The sequence below is a fragment of the Otolemur garnettii genome, unplaced genomic scaffold (assembly GCF_000181295.1).
Source record: "Otolemur garnettii isolate 467f Iridium unplaced genomic scaffold, OtoGar3 scaffold00087, whole genome shotgun sequence".
Classification (NCBI taxonomy): domain Eukaryota; kingdom Metazoa; phylum Chordata; class Mammalia; order Primates; family Galagidae; genus Otolemur; species Otolemur garnettii.
In genome coordinates, this window is record NW_003852482.1 from 1057725 (window position 1) to 1069813 (window position 12089).

At 59.0% G+C, this 12089-nt stretch overlaps 2 protein-coding genes across 3 annotated transcripts in view; both read left to right on the forward strand.

Annotated features, from left to right (window-relative positions):
- Positions 1–5254, forward strand: part of NPDC1 (neural proliferation, differentiation and control 1) — a 7135-nt gene extending 1881 nt beyond the window's left edge. The window contains exons 2-9 of one of the 2 annotated variants that reach the window (XM_023516176.1): positions 2441–2587; positions 3718–3852; positions 3934–4107; positions 4193–4259; positions 4339–4423; positions 4500–4579; positions 4704–4797; positions 4905–5254. In XM_023516176.1, the coding sequence (XP_023371944.1) occupies positions 2441–2587; positions 3718–3852; positions 3934–4107; positions 4193–4259; positions 4339–4423; positions 4500–4579; positions 4704–4797; positions 4905–4997 (875 nt within the window). In that variant the 3' untranslated portion in view covers positions 4998–5254. The remainder of the gene's footprint in view (positions 1–2440; positions 2588–3717; positions 3853–3933; positions 4108–4192; positions 4260–4338; positions 4424–4499; positions 4580–4703; positions 4798–4904) is intronic. The other variant, XM_003794934.3, reaches the window with a different exon arrangement.
- Positions 5255–6228: 974 nt separating this feature from the next.
- FUT7 (fucosyltransferase 7) lies at positions 6229–11078 on the forward strand. Its single transcript, XM_023516091.1, has 2 exons — positions 6229–6269; positions 10028–11078. Exons 1-2 carry the CDS (start codon positions 6229–6231, stop codon positions 11076–11078), a joined length of 1092 nt encoding a protein of 363 aa, XP_023371859.1.
- Positions 11079–12089: the final 1011 nt, after the last annotated feature.

Sequence of the window (12089 nt, forward strand, 5' to 3'; positions counted from 1 at the left end):
AAAAAAAAAAAAAAAAATGGGGCCCTGCCTGTGGCTCAAAGGAATAGGGCACTGGCCCCATATACTGGAGGTGGTGGGTTCAGACCTGACCCTGGCCAATAACTGCAAATAAACAAACAAAAAAACTGGGATGGCATCTGTGGCTCAAAGGAGTAGGGCACCGGCCCCATGTGCTAGTGGAGGTGGTGGGTTCAAACCCCACCCTGGCCACAAACTGCAACAACAACAAAAAAAACTAACACCTCACCTTCTCCTGAAAGATTCTGAACTGGGAGACATTCACTCAATTCTCCTTGCCCTGTAGGAGAGTGGCTATTAGCCCATTTTACAGATGAGGAAACTGAGGCACAGAGAAGTTAAGTGGCTGGTACGTGGTACAACTGGGATGCTAACCTGGGCCATCTGGTTCTGTGTGTGCAACCTTAAGAGGCCAGACCAAAGCAAGCATCCTCCTGGGTGCAGTGCCCTTGGGACAGGAGGTTGACATGACCAGAAGGGGCTTCTGAGGAAGCCTGGGGGTGGAGTATGACTGGCGGATGGTGGAGGCTGTCTTCTGAGGAAATGGTACTGCGACAGCTGTGCTGAGCCTGGGGTGGGCAGGTGCCATCCCTCAGTGCATCCCTTCTTTAGCTTTATGTCATCTGATTTGGAGACCTGGCAGGACCGCTCCCTAGGCAGCCCCTCCTACCCCTAGTGCCCAGTGCTTAGGGGGGGTCCTCAGGTAGCCCAGATGTGCCAGCCACTTTCCAGCTGGGACCTCCTTCCCCACCTCAAAGCTAGAGGGGTGGCTTCCTCTTCAACATGAAAGAGCACCTGCATCCTACTGGGGAGCTAGGGAGGCCTCTGGAACACAGACTGCAGAACCACTGTGAACTCTGGGTTATCAGAACCAGGGGCAGGTGGACGGTGCCTGTGGCTCAGTGTGTATGGCGCCAGCCCCATATACCGAGGGTGGTGGGTGCAAACCCGGCCCCAGGCCAAACTGCAACAAAAAAATAGCCAGGCGTTGTTTCAGGTGCCTGTAGTCCCAGCTACTCAGGAGGCTGAGACAAGAGAATTGCCTAAGCCCAGGAGTTGGAGGTTGCTGTGAGCTGTGTGAAGCCACAACACTCTATGGAGGGCGATAAAGTGAGACTCTGTCTCTACAAAAAAAAAAAGAACCAGGGGCAGGGACTGTCTGGCTTCCCAGTGACCAGCTGGTGGGTGGGTCCAGCCTGCTGATTCAGGCTTAATATGTAACTAGCCAAGCCCCAGGCCCAGCCTACAGATACTGAAAGCTGCTAATCTAGGGTCTGGAGGGTGAGGGATGCCCAGTATTCACAGTACCCCCCTACTATTGGGGTTGCTGGGACTTCCTCAAAGGAGTGCCTACAGCCTGAGTATCAGGTTACCAAGGAAACCCACCCAGGCCAGCCAAGGTCCCCCATTTCCTGCTGGGCCTAGGTGGCCCTGCCTGCCCCAGGGCAGAAGCCTGGGCTGAGAGGAAGGATCCTGGTTGGCCTGAGACACCCGGACCACCCCTAAGCAGGGTTGGAGGTCCTGTGGGCTACCTCCCTGGCTCCACTGGCTAACTGTGGCTAGGGCCAGAGTCCTAGGCCTCAGCACATTCCTTGGCTCAGAGGCAACTCAGCTGCTTCCAGAGGGGAAAGTGAGGACCATTGTCGCCCATCTGCCAGCATCAGGATGGACCAATTAGCCATGTGTATAGGCAGGACACCATGGTCTGGGCTCTTGACCAGGGAGATGCAATTGTTAGGGCCTAGGAAACCAGTAGGGCCTGAGTTCCCATTACTGCCCAGCTCAGGCCTCCTAAGGACCTGGGGTACCACCTGGCTCCTGACTGTGAACTTTGGTGGTGTGGCTGCCAGAGTAACCGAGCCTGGGTTCTGTGTCTGAAAGAAGTGAGGCCAGTAGACTCTATCTTAGATCTCTGTGCCCTGGAGACAAGCCAGAGGCTAGACTGGGGCAGTAACCATCTTCTGGGCTGGGTATTGGCTCTGTGGTGGGGCTTGGGGGGCAGCCCTGACATGTGAGAGAGGTGGCTGGCTAGCACTGTGTGCCGCTCCTGAGAGAGCCCTGCCCTTAGGGCATGCTGAGGCCACAGGCTGGACTTATGAGGCTGCACAGCCCTGCTCAGGAGAGCTCTGAGCTGCTGGGACAGTGAGGGCCAGTTTTCCTATGGAGGATCTCGATCAGGCCTAGAAGGCAGACCCTGGGGAGTAGATGGAGCAGAATAGTTCTGATAAGCCTTGGGCCTGTTTGCTTCCTGGTTCTGAGCCCTGGGAATAGGGAGGAAGGACCTACCTAGAACAATGGCCATAGCCAGGCCTGGCCAGCTCTGTGGGGGAGGAGCAGGGGTGGTGGTGGAGGTGGTGCTGAGGCTGGGCAGGGGCCAAGCTGTTCAGGGCCATGATTCCGCCCTGCCTTTGCTTCCTTCCAGATGTGGCTGCCTGCCCTGGGAGCCTGGACTGTGCCCTGAAGAGACGGGCAAGGTGTCCCCCGGGAGCCCATGCCTGTGGGCCTTGTCTGCGGCCCTTCCAGGAGGACCAGCAAGGGCTCTGTGTGCTCAGGGTTCGACAGCCTCCGGGTATGGGAGACCACAGATGCTGGGAAGTCAATGGACAGGATGTCCTTCTAAACCTTTCCTCTCCCACCTTGACACATATATATCTAGCCCTAAGAAGCTCTGAGCCTCAGCTCCAAGCTCTGTGACAGTGGCCAACAGGTCCCTGAATTTTGTGAGTCCTTGGATCCTTGGAGGATTCTCACATCACTCTCCAAGTGGCCTCCCAGGCCTTTCCAGATGTTGGCTCAGAGCCTGGAGCTAGACTGGGGCCTGGGGCAGTTAGCTCTTCCCAGAGCAAGAGGTGTCCAGGGAGAAATGCTGGGGTGGCCTCAGGAGAGGAGGGGTGAGAATTCCCCAGGCCTGAGCTCCACAGAATCTACCCTAAACACCTCTGAGCATCTGCTTCCTCACTCCCTGGGCACCTGCTCTTTGTGTACCTACCCATCCTGTCCATTCAGTGACAAAGGTTTAAGAGCATTGGCCTTGAGCCAGGTGCTGGGGGTCCTCTTGAGAGGGTGTGTTGTAGAGGGCACTGAGAAGCAGTGATTGGGGTCTGCCCTAGAAGGGTTGCCCTCTTTCAGTGTTTGTGTGAGCATCTGGGAGCTTCTGTATGGATTAGGAAGTTCACAGTAGGGCCCAATGGGGCCCTGCCATCAGCCCTGCCTGTGACAACTGCTCCTCTCTCCTGGTGACCTGGGGTGGGGACCTAGATACTTGGGCTTACTTTCACCTCCTCCCTACTCCTCTCGCTGTCACTGTCCCTCTCACCAGAGAAGGTACTTGGAGATGGGAAGGGGTAAAGGGGTTGCTATTCAATGCTCCACTGATCCCTTTATGGATAACTCTTTCTTCTCTCCCTGCCTGGTTTTTGTACATTCCCCCAGCATCTTCTCCTCCTTGTCCCAACCCCATTTTTCCTGAGCCACTGCTGCTCACCTGAAGGCCCTCAGTTGTCACCATGACAACCCAGGATGGATGGGCCTACGGGCTGGTACCAAGTCCTCTGGCTGCCAGTACCTGGGAGGACCCTGGAAGGGGAATGGAGGGCCTGGCCTCCTGGACGGGCCTCTCCATCTTGGAAGACCATCTACAGCTGTGTCATCATGAAATGCTGGGGGCCTCCCCACCTGATGGCCCCTCCCCCTCCCCAGGGAAGGACCGGTCTCAACCCAGACTGGAAGATGAGATTGACTTCCTGGCCCAGAAATTAGCCCGGAAAGGGGCAGGGCATTGGAGTCTCACAGCTCCGCCCCTGCCCAAGGCCAGACAGCGGCTCCCAGAGGCTGGTGAGACACCCCCAACTTTCTTGTCCCCACTGCCCTTGGTCCCAGCCTGGTGCTAAAGTTCTAAATGGCCCCCTCTCTCAGCAGCCACTCTGGGGTTCTCAGAGCTGGGTCAAGGACTTGAACCTGGTCTCCTGTCGACGCAGGGAGCCCCTGTTCCCACGTCCCATACCTCCTGGGGCTCCCCTGTGTCCTCTGGGCCAGTGCACATGTCCCCCCTGGAGCCCCGGCATGAGCACAGGGACAGCCTCACCTTTGGTAGGTCATGGCTGCGGGGGAGGAAGGGAGCCCCACCCTGCAAAGAAAAGGCCACACTTATGGTGCCATCCCCCACCCCCCACAGTGCTGATTGTGGCCTTCTGTGTGGCTGGTGGCGCTGCCCTTGCCATGGCAACTGTGTGCTGGTGCAGGTAAGCATGGTGGGCCCTCGGGGCTGGGCCAGGCTGGGCAGGGCGGCACCTGCACACAAAGGTTTCCCATTCCCCACAGGCTGCAGCGGGCCATCCACCTGACCCAGAAGGCAGACTATGCAGCCCCAAAGGCTCCCAGCTCCCCTGTGGCACCTCGGATGTCGGTGCGTGGCCCTGTTCCCAGCCCCCTGGCTCCCACCACCCTGGGGCTGAGACCTGACCTTTGCCCTGCACCTGCAGCCTGGTGACCAGCGGCTGGCACACAGCGCGGAGATGTACCACTACCAGCACCAGAGGCAGCAGATGCTAAGCCTGGAGCGGTGAGCCCCCTCCCACTCCCCACCCCCTAGCCTGGGCCGCAGTGGGCTGAGTGCCCACTTCCAGTTTGGGCCACAGGCACCTGGAGGGTGAGGGGAGGACCCAGCAATCCCGCCCCCTACCCAGGCATAAAGAGCCCAAGGAGCTGGATTCAGCATCCTCTGACGAGGAGAACGAAGATGGTGACTTCACGGTGTACGAGTGCCCTGGCCTGGCCCCGGTGAGTGTGGCCCTACAGAGGGGCTGCCAGCTCATGGGTGAAGGTCCCTCCCCAGCAGGGTATCTCCCACTCCCAGGGCACTGCCCACCTAATGCCCACCTTTGCAGACGGGGGAGATGGAAGTGCGCAACCCCCTGTTCGACCACGCCTCACTGTCAGTGCCCCTGCCTGGCCCACGCTCACCGCCTGTGCCGCAGTGATCTGGAGGCGGACGATGCCCATCTGCTCCATTAAGAATGCTTTCAGATGTGTGCTTGTAACTGGGCCATGGGGTTCTGGGCTCTGGGACCACTTGCCAGGGAGACCCCTCCTTTATGCCAGGAGACTTCTTGCCCCCCTTGTGCTGCTCATGCTCGGTTTGGACCCCTAAACTGGAGGGGACATGGAGAACCCTAGAGCCCAGGCATGGATGGGGAATTTGGGAGACAAAAGCCAATTAAAGTACATTTCAAACCTGTGGCTTCTGGGTGTGTTGGAAGCATGAGTTAATCTTTAGCCAACTTCACCTTCCAGGTGGGGACCTGGTGGATAGACCTTCAAGTGGAGGTCTGGGGCTTTCTACACCCCTGGAGAAAGGGGACATCTCTGTCCCCTACTTACAAAGACCTTCCCATGGAGACTGAGAAGAGAGGCAGACAGAGGATGGCCCACATCCCTTTTCTCAGCTAGCCAGAGGAGGGAGGGACAGGATGCAGACAGGGAGTGTGGTTTTCAGCAGGGACCAAAGTGCCCTGGCCCCCTGCAGCATATGGGCAAGGTAGACCCAAGTGGGCAGGTGAGGGAGCAAGATATTAAGGAACCCAAATCCCTGGAGCTGGGTTAGCCACCACTCCCCCAAATTGAGGTGCCAGAGGGCCAGAGTAGGGAAAATGGGACCATGTGGTCAAAGGCACTCAGACTGGGTCAGTACCAGCTGGGTGTAGAATAGGCTTCAGGGGCTAAACCTGTGTGTCCCTCCCCTGAGGCCAGGGAGCAAGGATTGGTTCAGAAGTCTAGGCTCCTAGCCAGTCCTGAGATGGAAAAGATAAGGCTGGTAGTTTGAGATAGCCAGGTCCCTGAAAAAAAAGTGTTATGTCAGACATGCTGGTGGAAATGGGGTCACCTCCGCTTAGAGCAACTGGTTTGTCCAAAGCAGTAAGTGTTGGGGAACAGAGCTCACCCAGACCAGGAGACTTGTTTTCCACTCATCTTCTCACTCCTCAGCTGTGACCTTGGCTGGGAACCTATTTCTCTCTGGGCTGTGGTGTGAGGTGAGAACCTGTGTGGATGGGGCAGGGTGGATGTCGAGCACCAAGCATAGCACATTCTTGTCAACTGTCACTTACCCTGAGCTGCTGAATGGGTGCAGAGATATCAAAGCCTCACTCAAGGCTACAGAGGACCCTGGCACCCCGTCTTACTGGCTGGACCCTGCAGTCTGTCCCAGGGATCATGACACTTGCCTGTCCTACCCCTGCTGGCTGGACCCAGAGGTGAGAGTGGCCAGCAAGTGTGTCTCATCTTGTTGGCTTTCTTAGGGTCCCCAGATTCTCTGCTGCCTGCTCTGAGGTCTTGCCAGAGAGGATGCCCCTCTCAGCAGCAGCTACAATGAGATGGAAGCCTGTGGGCCTGGGCTGGGGTCTTTTGGGCAGGGGGCCCCCTTAGCCTACTTAGTTGGCACAGACCTCCCCCACCTGCCAGTTGAGACAAAGACAACCTATTCATTTGTCCAAACTTCTACCCCCAGCCCTCATGATCCACCCTTACTCCTGTACACCCAGGAGGGCTGGGTGGGTTGCTGTGGGGCCTGCAGGGACTCTAGAGACCCCAATCCTGGCTGAATGGCCTAGCTCAGCCTTGCCCATAGGTCCACAACCCGCTCTCCCTCCACCAGCAACTTCAGAGGCTGGTGGTGGTCTCTCTGCTTGGCCTGAGGCTCCCACAGAGAACACCTGTCCTGGCTACTGCACAGCAGATCTCCCCTTGGTCCTCTGGCCAGACCTTACCCAGAGCCCCCAAGCCTTCTGCAGGCCTGGACTTTGGCAGCCCAGCCCTCTTCCACTGATTCTCAGGCTTCTAGGAGAAGCCCAGTATGGTACTGCTATCTGTGCTTCCAACCTGAGCAGCCTCCCAAGCATAGGAACCTAAGGTTGCCAAGCCTCAGAGCCCAGCAAAAACCCTAGGGTGACACATCCATGTGGAGACTCTGGGGCAAGACCATGCTTGGCACAGAATGTAGGCTATGGTAATTCCCTAGCCATGACTGTAGGAAGTGGGGACCTCCCCAGCTTTGGACCCTGGGAGGTGATGTCCACAGCGGTTCAGACTCATCCCAGGCCAGCCTGGAACTGAGTAGGGTGGGCCAGGGTTCCCAGCCCAGCAGCTGCAGCCCGTAGAGGACCAACCTCCTGTAGACACTGGAGCTAATCCAGGAGGTCCACCCAGGCAAGGATAAACATGTGGACATGTAGCCATGCTCTGAGCTTGAGGGGCACAGACTGGGGGCGGGGGGGCTGGGAGTGAGCCTCTAGTCACTAACTCTGTGCCACCCATGTGTGGCTCCTCAGCCATGCCCCCACCTGGAGCCCTCTTGGCCACCTGCCAACCTCCCAGGCACCCCTTCCTCCGTGCATTCATCTTTCCAGATATGAGCCTAGAGGGGTTCCCTGGCTGCCAGCCCTACCCTCTCATTGAGAATAAAGTGCTCTGGCCCCTTTTTCAGCAAGAGCCAGGTGGCTTTGGAGTACACCACCAGGGGGCCCTGGAAGCCCATGTCTGGACTCTGGTCTGCTCAGGCCAACCCTTGGGGAGAGTGGGTGCTCAGGTGGTCAGCCAGGGTCAGCCTGCTCCCTGAAGCTCCCCTTGGGCTGGGACTGGGTGCCATCCGTTCCTGCTGCTTTCTGGAGGGGGCGGCAGGACAGCAGGGTTGGCCCAGGGAGGGAGGCCTTTTTAATTGGCACCTACCGGGGGGTTGGCTCGCTGGAGAGCTCTGCTGGGGAAGAACAAGGTTCCTGATCGCCCCATGCTCTCAGGCCACCAAGTGGGGGTTGGGTGCCCACCTGTGTACCAGCCAACCCAAAGAGGCAGGAGGCCGGGTGGGGGTGAGATGCAGGATGACACCTCTACCCACCCCCCCACCCCCAACTTTCCCTTTGACTCACTCCCTTTCTTTCCTCTGAGAGCCTTTTGTTCTGACCTATTTCTGGGCTAAACTTTTGAGTCCGGTTTGCCAGATTTCAGGTTCCCACAAACGGGCCCCTGTGCCCCTAACCTGAGTGGGAGCAGGCCGTGGTGGAGGCAGAGGGAGGCTCCTGCAAATCCACCCAGGAAGGGAGTGGGCTGTACATGTGGGTGAGGCCTGTGGCAGGCCCTGCCACTCTGGTAGCACAAACAGGAAGGACAGCTGGCCCTGGCAACCAGCAGCCCGGTTGATGTGCCCCACCTCTTACTAGGTGCCCGCCACAGGGAGAAGAGGTGGGGGAAGCAAGACCCGAAGCCAGGGCATGGTTCTCTAGGGGCCCCTCTGCTAGGTGAGAGGTGCTGGGGAAGGGTCAAAGTCCCCCAGGGTCATTGCCTAAATACTAGGTAGCTGGAAGAGTGGGGGGTGGCAAGGCTACCCACTGTGGTGCCAGCTCCTAACGCACAGCACCTCAGGCAGCTGAAGGATTTCCGTCGACTCCATGCCCCTCCTTCCCTCTTTCGACACTGCATAAGTTCCTGCCACAGCTAAGAGGTTATCCTGTGGGCAGGGGCGGGAAGCCTCTGAGGGGCCAAACTGCCATCCTCTCCTGAGCCTGCCTCTGTCCCCACCATGTTGCCAGCTGTCTGGATCCCCCTGCCCAGTGGTAGCCATGTTCTTACTGTGGGGTCTGAGCTGGGGGATGACAGGGAGGGGAGGGGTGGTAGGTGGACCCTAGCATGGTGCTGGGCCCTGGTCTGGGGCCTCACAGAAACTAACCAGGCCTAAGACCCCTGGGACACTGGGCATGAGAACCAGGCAGGTCCTGGAGAGAGGAGTGTGCTGTGTGGTTGGGCTGAAAGCAGCTGAGAATGGGGTGTAGGCTGGAGTTCAGGAGGACCTGCAGGGCCATCCAGCTTGGCCCACCTTGGCTTGCTGCCTGTCCAGCTTGGAAGAGCTGCAGTAAAAGGAAGAGGAACTCCAGGCTCCAGGGTCCAGCTGAGGGGGTGGGAGAGTCTGGACTCCAGACTGGGTCCAGCTTTCTTCTTCCTGCAGTAGGCGCCAGCCCCCTACCCGCTTGCGTCAGGGACATGAGGACTGCTTCCCCTTCCAGCCTGGAAAGCCCCCTCCTGCTCCAGCTCCTCCAGCATCCAGGGACCTGGACTCAGCCTGGGGCATCTATGGGCATGTCCTGGGCAGGAACAATAATGCAGCAGCCCTCACAGTTCATTCTAAGGACAGGCCCAGCCTGGCATCTGCACCCTGTGGCATAGGATGGGACACCCTGTGGACAGACACTGCTAGCACCCCAGGATAGACCCCTTTCTAAGCATCTGGGTTCCAGGAGGTGGCAGGGGTGGGTGGCCCAATTAGAAACCTCAGCCTCCTGCAAAGAGCTGAGTGCACACATCTGTGATGGGCTAGGATCTTCTAGGACAGCAGGGTGCTGCTGGTGGTGAGCTAGGGGAAGTGGGCAATGCCAAGGCGGGAGGGTGTGGGGCCTCCAAGGGAAGTAGTGGAGGGTGGGGGGTGCCTCTGCTCAGGGTTCCCACACCTGGCCCGTCCCTCCCCAGGACTAAGTGAACCGCCCTTCCCTGTCCTCCTCTGTGTGCCCAGCTGGTCATCTCCAGGCCTCTCAGAAGACCAGTGGGGTGGGTTAGAGGGGGAGGCATCATTAGGCCCTGGCTTGGTGCCCCTCTTGTAGTCATCCCCTTCCCAGCAGCCCAAGGACTAGAGAGGGAGTTGGGGGTGGGGATGGTGGTTGATGCCAAAGGTCTCAGAGGCAGGGGCGGGGCGGTGATGGGAAGGTCCCCTGGCTTCCCTCACCTTCAGTAGATGAAAGGGGTGTAGTTCCAGGCGGGGCAGAGTTGGGGCACAGCTGTGATTTCAGGGCACCTCTGGTGGCTGCTGTGATTTGACAATCTCAGACTCATTAGGAGGCAGATTCTGGGAGGCTGTGAATGAACCACGCTGGTGAGTGGCCCTGGGGAAGTCTAGTCTGGGCAGGCACAGGCCAGGCAAAGGGAAGGAAGAGTGGGGAGAGGGGGCCTGTGGGTGTCCCTGAGCCCCAAGTGACAGCCTCTCCTCCCTTGCTTGTTCTGCTGCAGGGTGTGGTCCCGCCCGGAGGCTACGGGGCTGGGGGAGCCTGGCCGGGGGGGCCCTGCTTATAGCCCTCTGGCTCCTGTGGCTGCTGGAGTTGGCCCCTGGGGGTGCCCCAGCACACCAGCCCACAATCACCATCCTTGTCTGGCATTGGCCCTTCACTGACCGGCCCCCAGAGCTGCCCAGCAACACCTGTGCCCACTATGGCATAGCCCACTGCCACCTGAGTGCCAACCGGAGCCTGCTGGCCAGTGCTGATGCCGTGGTATTCCACCACCGTGAGCTGGAGACTCGGCGGTCCTACCTGCCCCTGGCACAAAGGCCGCATGGGCAGCCATGGGTGTGGGCCTCCATGGAGTCACCCAGCCACACTCACGGTCTTGGCCGCCTCCGTGGTGTCTTCAACTGGGTGTTGAGCTACCGACGTGACTCAGACATCTTTGTGCCCTATGGACGCATGGAGGCCCGCTCAGGGCCCTCACCACCACTACCTACCAAAAGCGGATTGGCTGCCTGGGTGATTAGTAATTTCCAGGAGCGGCAGCGGCGAGCACGGCTGTACAGGCAGCTGTCGCCTCACCTGCAGGTGGACGTGTTTGGCCGCGCCAGTAGGCGGCCACTGTGTGCCCACTGCCTGCTGCCCACCATAGCCCGGTACCGCTTCTACCTGTCCTTTGAGAACTCCCAGCACCAAGACTACATCACTGAGAAGTTCTGGCGCAATGCGCTGGTGGCTGGTGCTGTGCCGGTGGTGCTGGGACCCCCTCGGGCTACCTATGAGGCCTTTGTGCCTCCGGACTCCTTTGTGCATGTAGATGACTTTGGTTCGCCCCGTGAGCTGGCTGCTTTCCTCTCTGGCATGAATGAGAGCCATTATCGACGCTTCTTCCTCTGGCGTGACAGGCTCCGGGTACGACTACTGGATGACTGGCGGGAGCGCTTCTGTGCTATCTGCGCCCACTACCCCCACCTGCCCCATGGCCAGGTTTATGAGGACCTGGAAGGCTGGTTCCAGGCCTGAGCTCCCGCTGGCCAGGGGAGGTGGGTGTGGGAGGAAGGGCTGAGTGTTGAAATCAAACCACCGGGCATCCGGCCCCCCAGCAACACCCATCAGGCTAACAGGGAGGCTGGGGTCAGAGGCCAGGAAGTGGGGGTAGGGGCGGAGCAGGCTGAACTGGGGAGGCTACTTGGAGGAGGCTGGTGGGCTTTGGTGGGGGCATCTGGGTGCATCAAAGAGGAAAGGCTGCAGAGGGACCTCCTCACCTTGGACAAGTCTTCAGTGGGTCTAGGAGCTGCAGGCTATAGTCTGTGGGGCCCAAATATGGGCCCCCTGAGCCTCCTCTGTCACTGAGGTGGGCTGGCCCCTGAGATGCAGGCACGAGCCCTGCTTCTGGAGGTCAGAGCCCCTTTGCAGACCCACACTGGGCTGGGGAGACCACGATGAGGGAACCAACCATGCAGGAGGGGGAACAATAAAGTCTCATGGGTCGCGGCAACAGTGCCCCTGTAGGCCCTCCTGTGTCTCTTTGCCCCTCCCTGCTAAACTCCTGTCTCTTCCTGTCTCTCCCTGCCCTCCTGTCATGGGCTGCCTAGTCAGTGAGTGAGTCCACAGCAGCCTCCCTCACCCATGGCAGAAACTTATGAGAAAGGCCTACTGGTGGGTTCCCACTCTGACCTAGCCTCTTGGGCTGGCTAGGGAGGCTGTGGGTTGGGGTAGGGGGTTATGCCCTCACCCACCTGCCTGGGTGGTCCCTCCTGGGCAAAGAAGGAGCTGGGAGGGGTTGGGGTAGGGAGCTGTATCCTCCAAGGTCTGTCATTCATTTTAGGGTGTGTGCCTTCCATGTGTGTCCCAGACACTGGACACCACACAGACCACAGCCCCACTCCCTCCCATTTACAGGGGGGAAACTGAGGCTGGGAAGAAGCCGTCAGAGCCATTTAGGGGCCTCCCACCCCTCAGGCCAGGCCACATCTAAGATTCCACTGGACCTCACACTCCTTGTGCAGAGGCTAGGCTCCCAGACGTGGGAGG